Consider the following 24483-nt stretch of genomic DNA (forward strand, 5'->3'; position numbering starts at 1 on the left):
CTTTCTTTTCTTCTTTTTTTATTTTATTTTATTTTTTAAAATTTCTTTTCAGTGATGATCTTTTCTCCTTACCTTATTGCCCGGGTAAGACGCTGGTGGTTGGAGCATCCTATGTTGCCCTTGAATGTGCTGGATTTCTTGCTGGCATTGGCTTAGATGTTACTGTTATGGTACGATCCATTCTCCTTAGAGGATTTGACCAGGACATGGCCAACAAAATTGGTGAACATATGGAAGAACATGGTGTCAAGTTTATAAAACAGTTTATACCAATAAAAGTAAGTGGAGTTGCTCGTAGGTTTGTTGCTTTTATACTTAACTTTATTTTTTAAAGATCTTTATTTATTTATTTGAGAGAGAGAGAGAGCACGAGAAGGGGGAGGGTCAGAGGGAGAAGCAGATGCCCCAGCCGAGCAGGGAGCCTGATGTGGGACCTGATCCCAGGACTCCAGGATCATGACCTGAGCTGAAGGCAGTCACTCAACCAACTGAGCCACCCAGGTGCCCTATACTGACCTTTAAATGGCAGGAGAGAGCGTTTTGGGGTGGGCGATGGGAGCTTTCTTTCGGCATTATAAACCATTAGGAATGCTGCGGTGCCTCGTCTGTGACACTGGTATATGAACTTGTACCTGCTACCACCTAAACAGCTTTGTTCTCAGCTGCAGATTAATAATGTCTTTAGTCTCTTCTCAACTTTCTTTGGTTCTCTTTTGTTTAATGCTTTCCTTCAGGCATCCCTTTACTTTATAATCTTTGGTCTGTTATCCTTTGTTCTCGATACACACCAGTGATTTAAATAAGAGTTCAAGACTGGGCTGGTTTTTAAATTTTTTTCATAAGATATTTGCCCTTGGTATACTGTGTAGTCAGCAGATGCACAGTATTATTCTGGCTTCTCTGAGAACGATTATCTAATTTTGTTACATGGGCTGGCCTTTTTTGCTTCTTTAATCTTCTTTTGAAATATGCCAATTTACACATATTTTGATATATAAAAGTGACAAAATCAATCACTTCTTGTATCTCAGACTAATAGATAAATTTCCTTTCGAGCAGGTAAGGATGAGACTGTTGTGTTAACACAAATTAAGGAATTTTAGCTGTGAAGTTTGTTCAGTGGCTTAACTTAGGTTCTTTGTGGGACCATGTTAGGGATCTCTTAATGTAGATGGGTAGAGTTTGAGCATTGGGATGATCATGACTTGCTTTCAATACTGTTCTGGCATTTTCTCACTATATGACTTTGGAGGAATTACTTAACCTCTCTGAGCTTGTTTCTTCTGTAAAATCAGGATGATAATAGCACCCGTCTCAGAGTTCCTATGAAGATTGCATTAGCTGACACTTAGAAAGTATTTGGAACAGACCTGGCACAGAGTAAATCTTAAATGAACCTATCTCCCAATATTGTAGTGAGGATTAAGTAGCAGATGTCCTGGAAGTAATCAGTACTTGATTACTGGAGTTGTTTTTTAGGGAGTGGAGGTAGATATGCTATGTTTGCACTAGGACCATGATTAGAAAACAACAGCTGTACGTACACGTTGTTCTGATAGAAGAGTAACCTCTTACTATAATGTCTTTTTTAAAATTCCAGTGTAGTTAACATGGAGTGTTATATTAGTTTCGGGTGTGCAATATAGTGATTCAGCAATGCTATGTGTCACCCAGTGCTCATCATGATAAGTGCCCTCCTTAATCCCCATCACCTATTTTACCCATCCCCCCACTCACCTGTCCTCTGAACCATCTGTTTCTTCTTATAGTTAAGAGTCTGTTGGTTTGGTTTGTCTCTCTTTTTTCTTTTATTCGTTTGTTTTGTCTCTTAAATTCCACATGAGTGAAACCTTACATTCTTTGTCTTTCTCTGACTGACTTATTTTGTGTAGCGTTGTATTTTCTCTAGCTCCATCCATGTTGCAAATGACAAGATTTCATTCTTTTTTATGGCTGAGTAATATTCCATTGTTTGTATAAATCACATCTTTATTCATCTACTGATGGACACTTGGCCTCCTTCCATAATTTGGCTATTGTAGATAATGCTGCAATAAACATAGGGGTGCATGTATCCTTTCAAATTAATGTTTTCATATTCTTTGGGTAAATACCTGGTAGTGCAATTACTGGATCATAGGGTAGTTCCAGTTTTAATTTTTTTTTTTTTAAAGATTTTATTTATTTATTTGAGAGAGAGAATGAGAGATAGAGAGCATGAGAGGGAAGAGGGTCAGAGGGAGAAGCAGACTCCCCGCCGAGCGGGGAGCCCGATGCGGGACTCGATCCCAGGACTCCAGGATCATGACCTGAGCCGAAGGCAGTCGCTTAACCAACTGAGCCACCCAGGCGCCCAGTTTTAATTTTTTTTAAAAAGATTTTATTTATTCTAGAGAGAGTGTGTACACATGAGTGGGGATTGCGGGGGAGAGGCAGAGAGGAGGGAGAGGGATAAGCAGACTTGCGAAGAGTGCAGAGCGCATCAGGGGGCTCTATCCTGGGACCCTGAGATCATGACCTGAGCCGAAATCAAGAGGCAGACTGTCCGAGTCATCCAGGCACCCCTCTACTTTTAATTTTTTAAGGAACCTCCATATTGTCTTCCACAGTGGCTGCACCAGTTTGCGTTCCCACCAACAGTGCACGAGGGTTCCTATTTCTCCATATCCTTGCCAACATTTGTTGTTTCTTATGTTTTTGATTTTAGCTATTCTGACAGGTGTGAAGTAATATCTCATTGTGGGTTTAAGATTTTATGTGTTTATTTGAGAGAGAGCAAGAGTGGGTGCTGGGGGGCAGAGGGGGTGGGAGAAGCAGACTCCCCATGGAGTAGGGAGCCTGATAATGGGGCTGGATCCCAGACCCTGGGATCATGACCTGAGCTGAAGGCAGATGCTTAATTGATTAAGCCACCCAGGGATTCCCTGCTCATGGTGTGTGGTTTTGATTTGCATTTCCCTGAGGATGAGTGTTGTTGATCATCTTTTCATGTGTCTGTTGGCCATCTGGATGCCTTCTTTGGAGAAATGTCTGTCATGTCTTCTGCTCATTTTTTTTTTAAGCAGGCTCCGTGGGGCTTGAATTCATGACTCTTGAGATCATGACCTGGTCTGAGATCAAGAGTCAAGACACTTAACTGACTGAGCTACTCAGGTGCCCTACTTTTGCCCATTTTTTAGTTGGATTATTTGTTTTTTTGGTGTTGAGTGTATAAATTTTTTTTTTTTGAGAAATTCTTTATATATTTTGGATACTAACCCTTTATTAGATATGTCATTTGTATATGTCTTCTCCCATTCAGTAGGTTGTCTTTTAGTTTTGTTGATTGTTTCCTTCGTTGTGCAAGAGCTTTTTATTTTGATGTAGTCCCAGTAGTTCATTTTTGCTTTTTTTCCCCTTGCCTCAGGAGATGTATCTAGAAAAATTTGTTAGGGCCGATGTCGGAGAAGTTACTGCCTGTGTTCTCTTCTTGGGTTTTTATGGTTTCAGGTCTCACATTTAGGTCTTTAATCCATTTTGAGTTTATTTTTGTGTATTGTGTGAGCAAGTGGGCCACTTTCATTTTTTTTTTTTTTTGCATGTAGCTATAGTTTTTCCCAACACCATTTATTGAAGAGACTGTCTTTCCCATTGCATATTCTTGCCTCCTTTGTTGAAGATTAATTGACCATTCCTTTATAATGTCTTAATATTTGGAGAGTTTTGGGCAAGTTTGAGGATCTTGTGGACTAACTCCTAGTGAAATAAATATATCTGTGCACCTGACATTTTACTTGGGTTCCCAGGGTCTCTCTCACCCCCATGGGCCTTGGTGAAGCTGTGTTGCATTAGCCAGTGACCTAGTAGAAGTGGCCTTCTGCAGGGAGGAAGGAGAGAACATGTTTGGGACAGAGCAGTGTGATGTGCAGAGAGATTACGGGGAATAAAGTTGTTCTAAATGCAGAAATTGTTTTAGATACAGGAAAAGCCTAACTGGAATACAAAAGTAAGTGAGGCAGGAAGGAACTAGAGGTGTGATGAGGCCTTTATCATTTTTAGGCAAATCTGAGCTAATGCAGCTAATCTGAGTAATGCAGCACTTCTCCAGAGGTTAGAACATTAAACTTAAATAGGAAAGACATTTTCAGTATGTTCAAATGGGCTTAACTATATAAAAAGGAAGGGAATTTGAGAAGAAAATCTTTATTATTGTATTGATGGTGAAAGTAAAATGATCCTTGGCAGTCTTCCCATACAGAATGGTTGTATCTATAAGGTAGAGTAGAAATTGCAGGTGATTTTAAGTTTCTTTGAGCAAATATTTTATAGAAACCCATGATTTGCTGTCATTCAGAGACAAAGGTGAACTACAGACCTGCAGAAGCCTCCAGGTGATGAAGTTTTTCATCTGTCGCTACCTAGTTTGGAGGTCATGGTTGGCATATCGGAGTAGTGGGCTAGTGTGTTTGATCCCATCTGGCACAGCACAGCTCCAGGGTTTGCTCCTTCCTCCTTACATCCCTGACAACTGAAGACTACCCCTACTTATGATAAACCTACCTCCTTGCTCACTATACTATTTAGGGTGCTCTAGCTGTTACCTGTATCATGTTTGATTTACTCCAGTGTCTATTCTTTGTTGACCAAGCTGCACATCTGTAGTTGGAAGAGAATCTCTGAACTTGAGCAGTAGTGGCTCTCCAGGGGGTTAATGGTTCTGGGTGAGTTGCAATATAGGAGCCTGGGAAAAGCAGCAAGTCTTTAGTTGGAGTTTAGTGATTGTAGTCCTCTCCCACTTTTCTCTTTGAATTTCATTCTGTTTGGGAATTATTTGAAAGAAAGCACTCCAGCAAACATTAAGCAACAAGAAAGAAGGGGGTAAAATAAAAAAAATCTTATTGTCCTAATGATGTTAAGGTGAGGGAGATGAGACATGAAAGACCTTTCCAGCCAGATTTTGTGTTTAACTTTGCATTAACCTGATAGAAGGGGGTTAGTACATGTTCTTATTGTGGAGTAAAACTTTATTACTTTTATAGGTTGAACAAATTGAAGCAGGGACACCAGGCCGACTCAGGGTGATAGCTAAGTCCACCAGTAGTGATGAAATCATCGAAGGAGAGTATAATACGGTAAGGAGTGGACCCAGGTTATTGCTTCATTAGAAAGCAAATAATGTGCTTATTGGATATTTGCTGGGTACATACAATGGCAGTTTTCTGTTTCCAAAACCCTTGATTATATTCCCATTTTAAGACACCTTTATTACTTGTGATATTATAATTTGTTTTATATGTAAATTAAAAACATCATTTGTCAAATAGCTAAAAAAGGCATCCAAGTTTTTAAATGACCTAGAACTTCTCTTTCAAAATTTTAAGCTCCCTAGCTCACTACTTAAAAAAAAAATAATTCAGTCATAGGCTATGCTGTCTTTGTCCCTAAACTTGGCTAGATTTAGAAAGGAATTGTTAACTTTCTTTTTCTTAATAAATGGATAAGGATTTCTGCTATATCCTGTTCAGTGGATATATTTTTTAAAATAATTTGTTTAAACTCTTGCATTATTTTCTTAATGAAATATTTCTTTCCAGGTCTGGAAAATGAAATCAGATTGGCTTAATTATTAAGTAACTTATATGCAGCCTTTTTGACAACAGTCACTGATATATTAATAACTTTTCAGGTATTGCTGGCAATAGGAAGAGATGCTTGCACAAGAAAAATTGGCTTAGAAACCGTGGGGGTAAAGATAAATGAAAAGTAAGAGAAAAAAATTTATTATATCTTATCAAATACTATTTCAGTTATTTCTAATACTGATTAATAGTGGAGTTTTAGATTTTTAGAGTTAGTTTTTATTATAGTTGGAGAAAACTCCCAGTGCTGCTCACATTAGTATTTCCTGTTTTATTTTTTTCCCTTTTCAAAATCTAAATGGCAGAGAGAGCAGCTTGCATTTTGTTTCTTTAAGGTATAGTGTCCAGAAAAAGAATCTAACTGCACAGCTAATTGCAGGTGTGTGCTTTGAGCTTCATTAAATATGTAGATTTGAGCCATGTTTAGAGCTACCAAGTTTTAGGATGATGAGTGGTCACTGTATTTCTAGTGACAGCTGCAAGTATCAAAAACTTTTTTTCTGGGTTAAAAGTTCTTCAGATCCTCTGGACTACAGCACCACATGAGATAACTAAGATGGGTGGTAGCTGCTTATCTCCTGCCTGGGGCTATTTCCCAATAGCACCTTTCCTAAAAGGCCCAGTAAAAATAAGTACTGTGTATGCCAAATGTCTGGGAAACTAAAAATACAGGTTTCTTTTCCCCTTTCAGGAATAACCTGTATTTTGGAGAAGAAACTTCCTAGTCTGATTGTGAGGATTTTTGAAAATTCATTTTTTTACTAGGATGAAAAGACAGTTGTTGAGGAGGTCACCAATAAGATTTAGCAGACCAAATGTTCCATCAACTTAATAAACCTGCTAGCATGTTTCCAGTGGGTCTAAAGCTTAGATTTTGTGTAATGTTAACAGCTGACACTTGCTGTGCACTTACTGTGAGCCATGGACTTTTGTGCTAAATATTTTGTACACATTTTCATTGAATCCTCATATTCCCTTAAGATAGAAGATGGTATCCTTTTTCTTATTACCAGTATTCCCATTATTATGGTTCCCATTTATAGGTGGGAAAATGAAGCTTAGCGATATTAAATAGCCCTCCCAACATCATAGAGGTGATAACTAACAGACCTGGTTATTATAGTTTAGAATCTGCATATTCTTTTTTTATTTTTTTTTTAAGATTTTATTTATTTGAGAGAGAATGAGAGCCTAAGGTGGGGGGAGGGTCAGAGGGAGAAGCAGACTCCCTGCTCAGCAGGGAGCCCGATGAGGGACTCCTGGGACCCCAGGATCATGACCTGTGCCAAAGGCAGTCGCTTAACCAACTGAGCCACCCAGGCGCCCTCTCTTTTTTTTTTTTTTTTTTTAAGTTTTATTTATTTAAGTAATCTCTACAGCCAACGTGGGGCTCACACAACCCTAAGATCAAGAGTCGCATGCTCCTCTACCGAGCCATCCAGGCGCCCCTGGAATCTGCATATTCTTTTCTTTAAATTTTTTATTGTTATGTTAATCACCATACATTACATCATTAGTTCTTGATGTATTGTTCCATGATTCATTGTTTGTGCATAACACCCAGTGCTCCATGCAGAACATGCCCTCTTTAATACCCATCGCCAGGCTAACCCATCCCCCCACCCCCGTCCCCTCTAGAACCCTCAGTTTGTTTTTCAGAGTCCGTCATCTCTCATGGTTCGTCTCCCCTTCCAATTTCCCCACCTTCATTCTTCCCCTCCTGCTATCTTCTTTTTTTTCCCTTAACATTTATTGCATTATTTGTTTCAGAGGTACAGATCTATGATTCAACAGTCTTGCACAATTCATAGCGCTCACCATAGCACATACCCTCCCCAGTGTCCATCACCAGCCACCCCATCCCTCCCACCCCACCCCCACTCCAGCAACCCTCAGTTTGTTTCCTGAGATTAAGAATTCCTCATATCAGTGAGGTCATATGATACATGTCTTTCTCTGATTGACTTATTTCACTCAGCATAACACCCTCCAGTTCCATCCAGGTCGTTGCAAATGGCAAGATCTCATTCCTTTTGATGGTGCATAATTAGAATCTGCATATTCTTAACCACTGTTGTAGTTTTCCCCCAAAGTTTCTTACGTTTTTCTTATTCCAGAATTGTCTCTAAGCTTTTTACGTATTTTTTTAAATTTTTATTTTATATTATTTTATTTTATGTATGTATGTATTTTTTTAGAGAGAGAGTGCAAGGGGGCTATGGTGATGTGATGTGGGGAGAGGCAGAGGGAGAGAGAGAATCTTAAGCAGGCTCCATGCTCAGCGTGGAGCCTGATGCAGGGCTTGATCTCATGATCCTGAGATCGTGACCTGAGCTGAAATCAAGAGTCGGATGCTTAACCAACCGAGCCACCTAGGCGCCCCTGTGTGTATATATTTTTAAGTTAACACATTAGAACATTGCCCTTAGCTAGAATCACAATTTTGGGCTTCTTTGGGAGAAAGGAGATTTTTTGTTCTACTTAATAGTGGTAATTGATGATTTTTAACTGAATGAATTTTCAGGACTGGAAAAATACCTGTCACAGATGAGGAACAGACCAATGTGCCTTACATCTATGCCATTGGCGATATATTAGAGGGGAAGCTGGAGCTTACCCCAGTAGCAATCCAGGCAGGAAGATTGCTGGCTCAGAGGCTTTATGCTGGCTCCAATGTGAAGGTGAGTTTGTGGATGACACTTACTGATGCTGGATTTTTTTGTTTTGTTTATTTATTTATTTGAGAGAGAAAGAGAGCGTGCATGAGTGGGGGAGGGGCAAAGGGAGAGAGAATCTCAAGCCGACTCTGTATTGAGCATGGAGCCCTACACAGGACTCGATCCCACGATCTATGAGATTACAACCTGAGCCGAAACCAAGAGTTGGACACTTAACCGACTGCGCTACCCAGGTGCCCCACTATTGATACTGTTTTCAGTAATACTACCAGTACCCTAGTCAGGGGTAGCTGTGAAGTTTTCAAGGTCTTGAATAATTTAGCTATCTTGCTGACGGCATCCTAGATGTGCTTTATTAACTGTATCCCAAACAAGATATTGTTAAGACTGCTGTACTTTTATGACTTTATTATGAAAATTGTCATTCTTGGAATCACACTGGGTATAAAATGAGCTTGATTAATCAAGTTTCAGCACTGTTATGTTCCATATATGCATAATAGTTGCATTTTACATTAATTTCATTATTACCAATTTAAGAATTTTCTAAATCCTTTTATGGCACCTATCTAGGCTATAAAAGGATTTGGGGATCTGGTTAATAATGTCAGTATGCAAAGCTGTTAAACCAATTCAGGCTTTATTACCCTGTCATTTTTAAAAATATGTCTTCCGCTCTTGGAATGTTTAACGTGTTATATTAATGTTTTAAAGTGATTTTTTTAAAGTCAGTATAGGAAATTGAAACTCTTAGGTATGTTTCATGGGACTAGATGGCAAAAATAAATAGACTCTCATTTTTTAAGATGAGTTTTTAGAGCATTACAGGTTCACAGCAAAACTGAGAGGAAGGTACCAAGATTTCAAACCATGTGTTTTTCCCTGCCCTCATACGTGCATAGCCTTCCCCATTATCAACATTTCCTCCCTAATTAATTATTGGAAAGGATTCCAGGAACCCTGATTGTAAAGCACTTAGTCTCTGCCCATTTTCCTTACACATTAATCACCATGGGTTGATCTAGGTTGGTTAAAGTAATGGAAACCTCAAAGAATGCAGCTAATAAATTTGTGACCGGCATTTCAAAGGTACCTGGGGTTAGTTTGGATGGTGGCATAGCAAGATCTTCTATTTTGAAATTAACAAAATTGAGGCTAAAAATTAAAAAGGGTTTTAAATTCCAGATTGTCTGATCATCCAGGGCGTAGCAACTGGTTATTACTACTATTTGGGATAAATTTAACCACTTCTTTGAATGAGTTACGTCTTGTATTCATTGTTGCAATTTTTGAGTATCTGGTAAACCAAGAAAGGGGTATTTAGAAATACACCCTGCGATGCATTGAATTTGTTCTTGACCTTATATCTTTTGTGTTTTAGTAAAATGGAGATATTTTTATATGCCAAAAATAACCAAAGGAGGCACATGCAAATATTTGCTCCTAAATAAAGTTGAAATTAAGTAGCACAAAATTCTTAAAAACCTTTAATGAATCTTTGCACCCACTTTGGACATACATGGCCTTCCATGTGTGGGCATGGTACTGTATTCTGTTCTCTGCCAGGTAGAGCAGATTTTTTCTTAAAGTGCTTCTCTGCCAGGTAGAGCAAATTTTTTCTTAAAGTGCCTTAAGCTTTATCAACATCAGAATTTAATATAAGTTGCAATTAAAGGACTCCTTTTTTGTTCTCTTTTGTGTTTTTTCCCCTTATTTTTAGTCTAACTCTAATAATAAGACAAATGCTTTCCCAAACAGGAAAATATAAACAGGTGCTGCTCAGATCTCTGAGTTTGAAATCTCACTGGTCTATCCATCTTTTAATATAGTAAATAAAGTCAAGTCGAAATGCCAGTAGATACCTAGGTTAAATGTATTTGGGGAAATCAAACACTTCTTTTTTTTTTTTTTTTTAAGCAACTGCATAATCTCTTTAATTTTGCCCAACGTGTGTTAATGAGACTGTTACCACGTATCTGAGAAGGTGAGAGAATCCATGTCTGCCCTCCTTCTAAAGGAGCAGCTCCCAGAAAAGATCTCTTTTCTGTTGAAAAGTTTAGCTTAACATCAACACCTGGCTGAGTTAAATCCATTATGGGATTTTAAGGGAGCCCAGATTGAATCTTGGGTGTTAGTGCCTTCCTCCAAAATTGCTATCTATTCCTCACTGCTTTACCAGAGTGTTGGGAGGAAAGGGAGACAAAGGGCTACACGTGAGTTCTTGCGACATGCTTGGCACTGTGCTAAGTGCTTTGTGAGCCTTATCTCACTCAGCCTCGGGGCAGCTGTGGAGGTTGATGACATAGTAAGGGGAAATTAGGTAACTGCGAGGTCATAAGGCTGGGAGGCAGCCGAGGCATAAATGAAGTCCAGTTCTGATCTTAGGTACTGCTGTCTTAATCATGACGATTTATTGCCTAAGAAAGATTTGGGAAGTATAGATTATAGAAAAATAGGGGATGGAATAGGAAAAGTATCTCAAGACTTAAAGAATCCACCAATTTGCAAACATCTCTGTAACACATAACTTTCCTAAATAAAATGAAGTGGCAAATACATTGGGAAAATTTAAATGAACCTTTTTAACATTTAATAATAAACTTTTGAAACTTAAAAATATTTGCCATTAAATACACTAAATATTCATTCTTTTGGAAACACAGATGAAGGGAAGAAAAAAAGTTTTTATCATTTCAAAAACTGATCTAGAACAGACTGTAAAACTGAGTCAGCCTGTAGATGATGGACATTCCACTAAGCCCTTTGTTTAAAAAGCCTCACGAGAAGATGCACGTACCAGTTTAAAGCACAGTATGGTGGACGTGTCAGCAGAATGACCAGTTGTCTCTTGGATCCTTTTAGAATTGCTCTCAAACACTTGAAATACTTTGTTTTTACAAAGAGTAAACATTAGCATCTTTATTATTAAAGTGGTACTTTATTTGTTAACTCAGTTTTATAAAGTATTTTAGGGGTGCCTGGCTGGCTCAGTCAGTAGACCATGCAACTCTTGATCTCAGAGTTGTGAGTTCAAGCCCTGTGTTGGGTGTGAAGCCTACTTAAAAAATAAAATATAAATATATAAAATATTTTATGTGAAAACCATAGAGTAGCCACAGTACACATATCTTCACGTGTTCCTGCTCCTTTGCATGTCTTGTTATTTTGGATGAATGTGGACGTTGGACATTTTACATTGTTGGGTGCTGGGTTTTGTTGAATTCCTTTATACGGTGTTGGATTTTGTGCTGGCCGCCCATTAAGTCATGTGGAACTAGTTTTATCCTTTTGTAAAACTGCTTTTGTGTTTTTTTAGGGTCTGTCAATGGCCACCTTTCATCTAGGGCTGCCTTTTGGAGGACTCTCCCCGTTCCCCTTACTTTATGAATTCTTTCTACTCTGGCTTGAGGGAACAGGAGCTATTTCCAGTCCTGTAAGAGCTCTGGTCACTTGGGGCCTCCTGCTTTCTCTGCTTTCCAGTGGTTCTTTCCTTACCGTGGAGTACCTCCTGTGACACATGGACAGATCAGTTCTCAGCCCACAGATTTCAAGAGTTCTTTTGTGTAGCTCTACCCTCTGGGGCGGTGCCCCGCAGCTTCAAGCCCCCCTGACTCCCCTGAACTGTGGTCTCTTATCTCCATGACTCAGAGAGACTGCTGGGCTCTGAGTTCCCTCCTTTTGCACCCAGTCCCTAGATAGTGCTCTGGACGGTAAACAAGAAATCACTGGACTCGCCTCATTTGTTGCTCTTCTGTCAGGGATCACAGTCCTGCGCTGCCTGTTGTCCAGTGTCTGAAAGTGTTGCCTGCTCTTTGTCTCGTTTTCTTGTTGTTGAAAGCAGGACAGTAATTCTGGTCCGTGATAACACCATGATGGCTGTCCGGGGATGTCTCCCTGTGCTTTTGATTCCTAATTCCAAGGGTTTATGTTCTTTTTAGAGAAAAAGGATTATATTTATTGTTTCTAGAGGGAGACACATTTTAAAGATTTTACCCTACTGTTTTAAAGGGGAATTGAGTATCTGATATTTTAAGTGCAAACTGTTACTTAGGCTCCCCTCTGTGTACAGATGTGGTCGGTAGGTTTTTACCAAATTGCATTTACAAACAGATTTGGCATTTACATAATCTCTTTTCCACACTTCACATCAGTGTACTGAAGACTGAGAAATCCATAGTAGAGAAACCTAACCTGTTTATTTACTTAATCCAGTGTTTCACAAACTTGTTTGACTTCAGAATCCTTTTGTCATCTCTACTATTAACATCATAAAATATGCTTTGGAAATAGCGTCAGTAACTGTTTTTGTTTCTGTGGTCTTCCACTTCAGTGGCTGTATAATACCACACTGAGCATATATACTGTAGAACCACTTTCCTATTTGCATTTGAAAGCCAATCAATATATTACCACTGTTGAGGCATACTGCAGCAATGCTCAATTAATGCATGGAGCTTTTTCTGTACAGTAAATTATTATTATAGATTTCTAAAGAGTGGGGTTCTTGGCACAGAGGTAAAGAATGTTTTTATGGCTCTTAATTGGTATTACCTAATTGGTTTTCCAAAGAAGTCTGTTAATTCCTGTCACCAATATGAGACTGTCAGCTTTGGGTACACTCGTCTTGTTTTTGGCTGCTTTATAAAGGGAGAAAAAGTGTGTCCTTGTTGTTAACATCAGTTGGTGTTGGATGGAGAAGGCACATGAATCTATTCATGACTGATCTTGCCAGACTTCATACCTCTATTACAACTATCACATGAGTTAATGGTTCTCAGGGTAGTAGGTTTATACCTGGGATTGTGACTTCCCATACTTGTGGTAGAAATTTATTAGTCTGCTTTTCTCCTGATTTTGAACCTTTTTGATGTATACCCTTTTTTGAGTTATAATTTCTCCTGTGTCTTAACTCTTTACTTCGTTTTGAAATAGTGTGACTATGAGAATGTTCCAACAACTGTGTTTACTCCTTTGGAATATGGTGCCTGTGGTCTTTCTGAGGAGAAAGCTGTGGAGACATTTGGGGAAGAAAATATTGAGGTAAATTATATTCTTTATGCCTGTGTTAAGTTACTGCTGCTTTCTGTTCAAAATTAAAAGTAACTTCAAGCATACAGAAAAGGTGAAAAATTGTACAAAGACCTTTCATTAACCCATAAATTTGTTTTATACTTTTCATATTCTCTTTTTATCTCTCTGTATCTGTATTTTTTTCCCTGCACCTTTTGAAAGGAAGTTAAATGCCCCTTTACTCCTAAATTCTTCAGTGTGTGTTTCCTGCGACTAGGGTATTTCTTTAGTAACCACATTATAGTTACCACTTTTAGGAAGTTTAATGTTGATTTGGATATAATCTACCTTCCGCTTTCCAGTCTTGTCAGCTGACCCAGTAATACTTCCTTCTATTTTTTGAAACCGCTTTTACTGGTTCCTTTTATTATTAAAACAATATTGTTGGAAATATGAAAAATACAGGAAAATACAAAGAAGGAAACTAAAAATTAACAACATTTCGACCACTCTCTTAGTGACAGTTGGGGGTTTTGGTACTGTTATCCTCTTGTAACTGCCACAGTCAAGGAACAGGCACGTGGCATGCACTGTTTCTGTGTACGCAGTCTACCCAGAGGGACTGCTGCTTTAAATCATTCAGGAAGAAAGTTTCCAGTAAAACCTTCCAGAAGACCAGATTTGTAAATCAGTAAATTTTATGATAGCCTATTTTAAATCTCTTAATCTTTTTCTTATAATACACATTAGCAGTAGCATGTAATATCTTGGTCTATTAGTATCACATGAGTAGCATTTTCTGATTATAAAAATAGTATATCCTCATTATAGGAAGTTTGAAAAATTAGGAAAGTATAAAAGAAATTGTAATTCATAACGAGATCACTACTATTAATATTTTGGCACATTTCTTTCTAGTCTATAAGTATGTGTTTATATATTGTATATATAGGTGTGTATGTATAATTGTAGGCACATATGTCTTAATTTTTTTAAGTGTGATTAAATTATGGGCAATTTTCTGTTCTGTTTTACAGTTAATGTTAGGTCATGAGCATTTCACCCTAAAAACAGCGTTTTCAAAAGTGACTTATGCATTTTTGGATGCTATAAAATAATTTGTTAAGCCATACTTTTATTAGATTGTTTATAGTTTTTCACTATCATAAATAGAACAATGAACATCTTCATAATTCACTGTATTTCTCTGGTTATTTTCTGAAGATAGATTCCTGTCAAAAGATTCTTACATTTTAGGGTTCTTAATATACATCTCATATTTCTTGACAGGCTTTGGCTTTCATTTTATTAGAATTTGCATTTTTCATTATAAAAGTAATGCATTTGGGGCGCCTGGGTGGCTCAGTCACTTAAGCATCTGCCTTCGGCTCAGGTCATGATCTCAGGGTCCTGGGATCGAGTCCTGCGTCGGGCTCAAAAGAACCCTTGGGGCAGCGGGGACCCTCCTCCCTCTCTGCCCTGCTCGTGCTCTCTCTCACTATCTCTGTCTCCTTTTCTCTCTCTCCAGTAAATAAATAAAATCCTTAAAAATAAATAAAAGTAATGCATTTGGGTTGAAATTTTGAAAATGGAAATAGGAAACAATTATCCATAGACTTATGTCTGTAACATAGCAGTTGTTAGCAATTTGGGTAATTTCTTTAATCATCTTTTCCCTGTGTAATTGTTGTGATACATGACACTATTCAGTTTTGTAACCCAAGTTTAAAAAAAAAGTTCGCATTGTATTACAGCATCAAAGAAGACTTTATTATAATGGCTGCATAATCAGTTTGTTTTGGGAAGGTAGCCAGCCATACATGTTTTGAATTGAGTCTAGCAGCCTTAGGTGGAAACCGATCCCTGTAGTCACCCAGACTTAAGTTCAGGAAGCGTCAGTCAAGACACCTGCGCCCTCCCACTCTCATCTTCCCTCCCTCCCGCCTTTCTCTTCTTCATTGCTCTGGGCGAGTAACGCCAACAGAGGAAATGCCTATGGAAGCATCAAGCAAGGAACTGGATAATTGCTGTAATTGTTCGTGGCACCTTACTTGTTTCTTTCCCAAAGTTGTCATTCCTATGCAAGATAGTGTTAATGTATTTTATTTCTTTTTTCCTTTGTTTTCTTGATGTAAGACAGCAAGTAATTACCTGGCTGCTTTCTCTCATTTGCTTGCTTTTTGTTGTTATTATTACTTAGGGTTTACTGTTCTGAGGTTGAGATATAATTAAGGGATGAGCTTATAGCAAAGGGGCCTGACAACAAGTTTAAGGTGGTTTACCTTCTGACCAAATGCCTACTTATTCCATGAATTTTATTGTTTAATGAAGTCTAAGTATCAAAGAGTCTCCAATGTTTTTATTTTTTTTTTTTTTAAGATTTTATTTATTTATTCATGAGAGACAGGGAGAGAGAGAGAGAGAAGCAGAGGGAGAAGCAGGCTCCCAAGGAGCAGGGAGCCCGATGCAGGACTCGATCCCAGGACCCCGGGACCACGACCTGAGCCGAAGGCAGACGCTTAACCATCTGAGCCACCCAGGCGCCCGAGTCTCCAATGTTTTTAATCCACAGCTGGTGTTTGTCAAACATACTTCTTAAGATAATGGGTCTTAAATTGTGTGTATATCTTCTCAGGTTTACCATAGTTACTTTTGGCCGTTGGAGTGGACGATTCCATCAAGAGATAACAACAAATGTTATGCAAAAGTAATCTGTAATATCAAAGACAATGTAAGTGAAATCCTCATTATTCAATGAGGATTTTTTTTTTTTCCAGTAATTTCATTTTTTTTTTCCAGTAATTTCATTTGTTTTTAATATGTAGTTCTATTTTGATCACATGATGGACATCGCATTCCTTTAGTATTTTATGTGTTGGTCTTCCCAGCCGCATGGACACGGTCTGAGGGCAAGGGTCATGGTGACACCACTTGGCCTGCACTCAGTGTCACCGGCACAGGGCTCCGCACGTGGCCAGTAGGCCTGCCGACCTTGCCGAGCGCAGACCACAGAGACAACGCAAGAACTGTGTGTGTTCATAAAAGGGAAGCCATGAAGTCAGTGACTTCTACAAATAATGAGAAACTATAAAAGAATGGGAGGAACACACGTTTGTGTCCCAAGCAGCTTTTCTCTAGTAAGAGAGAAGCCATCACAGAGGAAATTTATAACAGCTTATGTTTATTGAACACTTGCTGTTACCATTGCAGTACTTGGAGGTCTACATGTATTAACTTAGTTAATTCTTAAACAGTCTAATGAGCTAATGAGAAAGATGTGTAATGGGAAGAGCTCTTCACTGGGTTCTGATTTAAGATTTCATTACTGGCTACTGCATGTAATGCCAGTAACTGAAAGCCTGTGGGTAAACTCCTTGACCTCACAGAGCTTGTTTCCATACCTACAAAGTGATTGAAGACATGCTTGATTTTCTGTCTTTTTTTGGCTGCTAGTCCCATACTCAGAACACATGTATGCACCACACACACATACTTGTGGATTGACTCTGATGAGGACTGGTATTTTTAACTTAGCTGGGATCTTACCTTTGGAAAAAAAAAAAAAAGGCCTGAGTAAAAATGTAAACCATGCTAAAGAATCCATAATTAAAAGCCAAATAACCTCACGCTTTTTCTTATTTTGGGATTTGAATATAATTAAACCATGTATCCTGTTGAAAAGCTACTGTTTCAGACAGTAGTGCAGGAAAACCTGGACCCTCTACGAAAAAGATCATCCCAGATGCATTTAATAAGTGAATATGCTAGGATGCAGTTGATGTAAAGAATGATTTTACGGAATTTTTTCCTTTGCAGACATAAGTTTTTATTATTAGAAGTATTTGAGTATACATTAGCCATCATGCTGCTGTAGACAAAAGGAGAAAATGTCTGACGTTCTCACTGTCTCCCTCTAGCAAGAGGTAGTTCAGTTGCATGTTGCATGTAGCAATCAATGAAACCTCCACATTTTCCTTCAGACCAAGCAAATCTGTTTCATCAACATGTGGTTCATTTTGTCTTTTTTTTCAGTGTTGTGTCATTTGTTCAAATAATGCTTTCATTTTAAAGATGTTATTTGAGAGAGAGAGCATGTGAGAGAGAAAGCAAGAGAGAGTATGAGCAGGGGGAGCAGCAGAAGCAGACTCCCCACAGAACAGGGAGCCCTCAGGGCTCCATCCCAGGACCCTGGGATCATGACCTGAGTTGAAGGCAGACGCTTAACGACTGAGCCATCCAGATGCTCCTCAAATAACACTTTTTAAATTTAATATGAAAAATAGTTTTCACTACAAATGAGCCCCATCTTAATTAAAATAGTTGAGGCTGTAAGGAGGGTGATACTGTTTTCAATTATTTTCATAGACAAAGATAGTATTAGAAAAGATGAATACTTGTCATTGTTCTTCTGTCATGAGCAATCTTATGCAAAAGCATGCTTCTAGAACTTGACCATCCTTGGGGCATATGCTTTATTCATTTTGAGTCAGTCACTTCACAGTGTCTACCTGTCCTTGGTTTTTCCAGTGTTTATTGTCTACTAGGTTTTTATTCTTTCGTATGCTGTGCTTCTCATATGAAATATTTAACATTTACAGGAAGATAGGGAAAGTACCCACTGTCCAGATTCAGTGAATGTTAATATTTTGGTGTGTTTGCTTCACCAAAGCTTTTCTCTAGTAAGAAAGAAACCATCACAGAGGAAATTTATAACAGCTTATGTTTATTGAGCACTTACTATGTACCACTGCAGTACTTAGAGGTCTTCATGTATTAACTTAGTTAATTCTTGTACAAGCCTGTGAGGTGTGTACTCTTGATGAGGCAACTGAAGCACATGGAGGTTAAGTAATTGTGCTCAGCTCACTTACCTAGTTAATGGCAGAGTTGGAACTAATCACAGGCAGTGTAGATCCCATGCTCGTAAGCATTACCCTATGTCTGTGTAGTCTTTTGTATTCCTTCTCGATCCCATAGTCCTCACCCCTTGCCCAGGGGTAACACTGTTTGGAAGTGAGTGCCTCACCTGTTCATGTTTTTACATTTGCTGTCTGTTACATATCCATAAACATTATGCATTGTGGTTTAAGAGTGGTATCCTCAGCTAAAAAAAGAAGCCTGCAACTTTTTTTAGATCACTTTCTTTGAGATCTATCCATATTATTAAATGTATATCTAGTCTATTTTAAGTACATTGTGTTTGGTGCTTTGTCCATACGCTAAACCCCTGATGGGCAGGATGAATAATGTAAGAGTTCAAGGTGGAATATATTACAGTACTTCAGCAACAGGATGACCTTCCTGATTGTTCTCCAGGCAACGATGGAACCTTAGATAAGGCTGTATACCCCACAGCCTGAGGTGCCTTACCTGGGGTGAGGAGGTTGGACTAGATAGTATAGCTCAGTCATGAAGTCTGAACATTAGAATGCATCAGATTTCTCTGCCCTTGGTAGCTAGAGTCCGGGATTTAGAGTTTATTCAGAGTTGCCAACATTTTCCTGTTGATTTCAGAAATGGTTTCAGATTGGAAGAATTTTAAGACTAACTGTGCTGTCTACCCCCAAAGCCTTAGTTAAAATGATTTTTAAATTTAAATGATTGCTTTTATTTATTTTTTCCAATTTTTTTTTAAGACTTATTTTAGAGAGTGAGAGAGTGGGTGGGGGGTGAATAGGGAGAGGGAGAGAGAGAAACCCAAGCAGATTCCACGCTGAGCGTAGAGCTCGATGTGGGGCTTGATTTCATGATGCCGCGATCACGACCTAAGCCAAAACCAAGAGTTGGATGCTTTGACCAATGGCACCACCCAGGCACCCGTAGATTTTTACCTTTTTTAAGTAATCTCTACACTCAGCATGGGGCTCAAACTCAAAACCCCAAGATCAAGAGTGGCATGCTCTACCGACTGAGCCAGTCAGGCGTCCCGAAATGACTGCTTTTAAATGTTACAGCTATCACAGGTAGTTTATCTAGAGCTTTGAGGCAACCAAATAGAGGAGATGAGGACAGAACTGCCCTTTGAAAACATTTTCCAGAACATTTTGGTGCTTATGGAATTGCAGACATGTTTGCTTTTAATGATTTTCTTCCTCGGTCAAGGCCAGCTCTTGTCTCTCCCTTCTTGCTTGCTGTCACCACCACACTCTACTGGCTCATGTTGGAGTATCTTCAGCTTAAGTCACTTTTAGCAAGTGTTAATATAGGTCTTTGATAATTTCTGAACAGGGCTTTTAGAATAGACTAGGTCTGTGTTCTAGGTTATAAAGGGGGAAAGAATTAGTATAACTGTATTACTTTATTTTACATCTTAGGAACGTGTTGTGGGCTTCCACGTACTGGGTCCAAATGCTGGAGAAGTGACACAAGGCTTTGCAGCTGCCCTCAAGTGTGGACTGACCAAAAAGCAGCTGGACAGTACCATTGGAATCCACCCCGTCTGTGCAGAGGTGGGTCCCCTACACTTTAACAGCTCTGTTTAAAAGTGCACAACAGCACGTGGCTTGTAAGTGGCAAGTCCAGGACTCTGAAGTTAGTGTCTTTCTGCTGTAGTTGAGCTACTTCTGTACCTCCTTACAGTTTAATTCTTGATGGAATACCTCAAAAGGAACCTTGTCTCTAGAAATGATTTTTCCTTTTTCAAATACCTTCGTTCCTGGCATGAACTGGATAGTAGTTTCATGCTGATGGTAAAAATGATGGCAGTGATTTATTTATAGAGATGTGCCTTAAATCTTCCTTTTTTTTTTTTTTAAGGTTTATTTATTTATTTATTTATTTGACAGATCCACAGCAAGAGAGGGAACACAAGCAGGGGGAGTGGGAGAGGGAGAAGCAGGCTTCCTGCAGAGCAGAGAGCCCGATGCGGGGCTCAATCCCAGGACCCTGGGATCATGACCTGAGCCGAAGGCAGACACTTAATGACTGAGCCACCCAGGCGCCCCAAGATGTGCCTTAAATCTTCTGTCATGTCTCCTAAATTATTTTCACGGCAGTCAGTGACTAGTGCCGTTCATACCCAGAAAGAGCTTCAATCCTATTATCCCAGAGCTACCTCAAGGCTAAATGATGTTGTCTCCCTCTTTAGTTTTGGTATCAAAGGGTGAGATTTGAAAGTGATGCTTTTAAGAGATCAAGCAAAAATGACATGAGAAGTGGAAGTTGACTGCTCTGGGCCTCTGGGTGTCAGTGTTTCTTCATGGTTGCCTGGCATCATGCAAGAGTTGAATGTTGTCATGCTTACTGCAAAGCAGGCCTTGTAAACCAAAAGTGTGTCTACTTTGGAGACCGTGGTGAAGGTTGGGAGGAGGTAGCTCTTATTAGACCAGCTTAGCTATGGAGTTGAAAATCGTAGCTGTTATCTGGCTGCCAGAGTCCGTGGTTTCCAGGGCGGGTGTGTGCTTACCCACACGTGTGCGTGCTCACACCTGATTTCATTCTACGGCCGGTTACCTGGTTGGTCTCTGTTCTTTTTGCCCTCGCACAGCTGAACTCTGCTGAATATGTGAAATGTCAACTTCAAGACCTGGAAAAATGTTTCAGTTTCTTTCTGCTTTGCGTTTTCTATGATTAGGGATAGGGTCCTCCTCTGTGTTAATATGCACCTGGCTGGGATGGATGCATAAAATATTAACATGTTTAGTGACCAGGGCATTATTCCTAAAAAACTGCTGTTTTTGTGAAATAAACCTAAACTTCTAAAAAGATGACCCCCAAATTAAAAAGAATCCAGATGGAAGTTCTTAAAGAATGTACAATATATCTTTTTCTTGGGTGTAATGACTATCTGCCTAGGGATGGAGCCAACTAACTTCAGTTTTTCAAAAACACGTTCAGTGAGATAAATATTAGAATATAATATGATGCTTTAAAAAGATCAAGCTGACGTAACCAAGTGCCACACACTGGGTGGCCTAACACAACAGAAGTTTATTCTCGAGTAGTTCCGGAGGCCGGCAGTCTGAAATCAAGGTGTTAGCAGGGCCACGCTCCCTCCCAGGGCTCTTGAGAAGAATCTTACCTGGCCTCTTCCAACTCTTGGTGGTCGCTGGCCGCCCTTGGCTGTCCTTGGCTCAGTCCTGCATTGCTGCAGTCTCTGCTTCTGTCTTCATGTGCACAGCCTTGCGTCCTGTGTGTCTGTGTCTGGATTCGCCTTTTTGGAAGGACATGAGTCATTGGATTAGGGCTCAAATCCAGCTGACCTTATCCCAATAATATCATGTTAATAGGGATCGGGTGTTAGGACTTGAGCATATCTTTCTGGGAGACTCAACTCACATCAGTGAGTGTATTTAAAACTTTATTTTTTTACTTTTTTTTTTAAAGATTTTATTTATTTATCTGAGAGAGAATGAGAGAGAGAGAGAGAGAGCACATGAGAGGGGGGAGGGTCAGAGGGAGAAGCAGACTCCCTGCCGAACAGGGAGCCTGATGCGGGACTCGATCCCGGGACTCCAGGATCATGACCTGAGCCGAAGGCAGTCGCTTAACCGACTGAGCCAGTCCAAGGTCCTTACAAACGATAGCACTCCTGGCATGGATGAAAAGATGACTTCTCAACTTGTGTGTGTGAGTGTCTAACTTTTTAAATCTGAGTTTAGCTCTCGGTGGGCTGGTGAAAAGACTGCCTACCCCCACCCGCGTGGTTGTGTTGCCTTGTGGCCCAGCAGTGGCGAGTGGGATGGCATCTGGCAGGATGACTGTCAGCTGGGCAGAGAGATGCGCCGAAGAGCCAGGGCATCTTCCCAAGGCCCCTGCCTGCAAGGAGATCAGCCAAGGGCCTGTTCTCCCTGGTGGACCTGGCACATTTGGGGACCTGGGTAAGCATTTGCTGCTATGCATCTCCATCTGTTGGTTCTCTTATGACTTTGAAGCTTGGAGGCTGAAAGTTGCACTGATTTGATAGGGCTTAAAAAATTTTTTTTTCTTCCCAACCTGGTGGTTGATTAATGAGAGAAAAATAGGTGCTCTGTCAGTCTGCGAACACATTTGTTGTGCAGTTGTGTGTGTAGCACTGTGCTGGGCACTTGTGGGGCTAGAGCAGGGATTTAAGATGAGATTAAGAGAGAGCAGGAGGCAGCTGAGTGAAGGACCAGTGGCAGTTAAGTGTAACAAGCCCCCAGATCAGGGTCCGTCCAAAGTGGCGTCTGGAGTAGGGATGCCGGGGCAGTACTGGTGAGGAGGTAGTTCTTGTCTACAATGAGTAGAATGTGTTGGTGGTTAGCCAGTCGGAGGGATCACCAAAGACAAGCTGGGAGAGATCATGTTCCTTCATGGAACTGGAAGGCCCTCAGTGCTGCTGTAGCTTGAAGGAGCCCAGAGAGAGGTGGAAAAATTATGCTAGAGAAGTAGGTAGGAAGGTCATGGCCTTGTAAACCAAGGCAGGGTGTTTGGGCTTTATTCTGGGGGCACTGGGGTTTGGCTGAGAGAAGGTTAGCGCAGGGGGTAACGTGATCAGATGCACTGTGGAGAGAAATCCCTGGCTGCGTTGTGGCATTGGACCTGGACCAGAGCAGGCACATCCCGAAGTAAGAGAGGAGATGGTGCTGGCAGTGGACATCGAGAGACCTTGATACATTTGGGAGGGAAATAGGAGGTGGCTTCACGGTGCTTGCCAACTGACGGCAAGTGGGAGAGGGAAGAAGTGGGAATGACTTACAGCTGTGGCTTGAAGCAGCAAAAGCAGGTTCCAGGGGAGTGATGCTGACCACGGCGCTGACATTCATCAGGCCTTCCTTGTGTGTCAGGCAGTCTGCTCTCTGCCAGGTCCTTACGAGAATTCCCCCCTTGGTGGGGAGGGGCAGTCGGAGCTCCACTTGACAGATGGGGAAATGGAGGACGGGGAGGTTGAATAACTCGTCCATAATTCTCCAGCTTGGAACTGGCAGAACCAGGATTCAGACCCGACCAGTCTGGCTCCCGAGACACCACTGTGCAGACGGTACTCCACTTGGGTGTTCCTTCCACGGTATTGGACATAGGACTTAAAAAATGGAAGTGATTTCCTGGTGGCAGCACGAGTGTGTGGAGACAAAGCTGGATTGTAATCTCAGCAAAAGCTCAGTGAGCCTGGCCCCAGCACCCAGCTTTTCGGCTGCTTTAGTTTCCACATTAACTAAAACAGAGATGGTGCCGGAGTCATAGGGTCGGTGAGCAGCGCTGTGCAGAGAGTGTCTAGGCTGGGTTCTTCCGGGGCTTTGCATTATTAGAAGATGTGGTTTCACTCAAGGTCATCTTTATAGTATTTCTTCAGGGGGCTGGGGGCTGAGGTGGGAAGGGATGCCTATTTTGAAAAAGCTCCTCTTCCGGGCACCCGGCTGGCTTAGTCAGAAGAGCATGTGACTCTTGATCTCAGGGTCATGAGTTCAAGCCACATGTTGCGTGTAGAGGTTACTTAAAAATAAAATAAAATAAAATAAAAATTATTTGAAAACAAACAAGAAGAAAACAAAATAGTTCATCCATTTCTCCCATCCCCCCACCCCTGCCTCTTGCAACCACTGGTCTGTTTTCTCTGTGAGTTTGTTTTTTTGTTGTTTTTAAGATTTTATTTATTTATTAGAGAGAGAGTAAGCGAGAGACAGCACAAGCGGTGGTGGTGGGGAGAGGGGCAGAGGGAGAAACAGACTCCCCCCACTGAGCAGGGAGCCTGATGCAGGACTCAATCCCAGGACTCTGGGATCATGTCCTGAGCTGAAGGCAATTGCTTAACTGACTGAGCCACCCAGGCGCCCCATGTTGTTTGTTTGTTTGTTTGTTTTAGGTTCCACATATAAGAAAGACCCTATAGTATTTGTGTTTCTCTAACTCATTTCATTTAGCATAAAGCTCTTAAGGCCCAGTCATGTTGTTGCAAGTGGCAAGATTTCAGTTTTTTAATGGCTGAGTAATAGACACGTGTGTGTGTGTGTGTGTGTGTGTGTGTGTGTGTGTGTGTGTGTGTGTATACACACCACATTTTCTTTACCCATTGATGGACACCTAGGTTGCTTCCATATCATGGCTATTATAAGTAATGCTGCAGGGAACATGGGGTTGCAGATACTTTTTCAAATTGGTGTTTTTTTGGAGGGAGGATACATACCCAATACTGGAATTCCTGGATCATATTGATAGTTCTATTTTTAAGGAACCTCCATATTGTTTTCCATAGTGGTTGCACCAACTTATGTTTCCAC

General features: G+C 40.3%; 1 protein-coding gene across 3 annotated transcripts in view; it reads left to right on the forward strand.

The window, feature by feature from the left end:
- Positions 1–24483, forward strand: part of TXNRD1 (thioredoxin reductase 1) — a 61906-nt gene that overhangs the window by 31952 nt on the left and 5471 nt on the right. For all 3 annotated transcript variants that reach the window (XM_028121618.2, XM_028121617.2, XM_028121616.2), the window contains 7 exons: positions 53–278; positions 5019–5111; positions 5666–5742; positions 8143–8299; positions 13229–13336; positions 15942–16037; positions 19621–19755. In XM_028121618.2, the coding sequence (XP_027977419.2) occupies positions 53–278; positions 5019–5111; positions 5666–5742; positions 8143–8299; positions 13229–13336; positions 15942–16037; positions 19621–19755 (892 nt within the window). The remainder of the gene's footprint in view (positions 1–52; positions 279–5018; positions 5112–5665; positions 5743–8142; positions 8300–13228; positions 13337–15941; positions 16038–19620; positions 19756–24483) is intronic.

This window comes from Eumetopias jubatus, unplaced genomic scaffold (genome assembly GCF_037043125.1).
Source record: "Eumetopias jubatus isolate StellerSeaLion01/CBP00866 unplaced genomic scaffold, mEumJub1_p1.0 scaffold_8, whole genome shotgun sequence".
Taxonomy (NCBI): domain Eukaryota; kingdom Metazoa; phylum Chordata; class Mammalia; order Carnivora; family Otariidae; genus Eumetopias; species Eumetopias jubatus.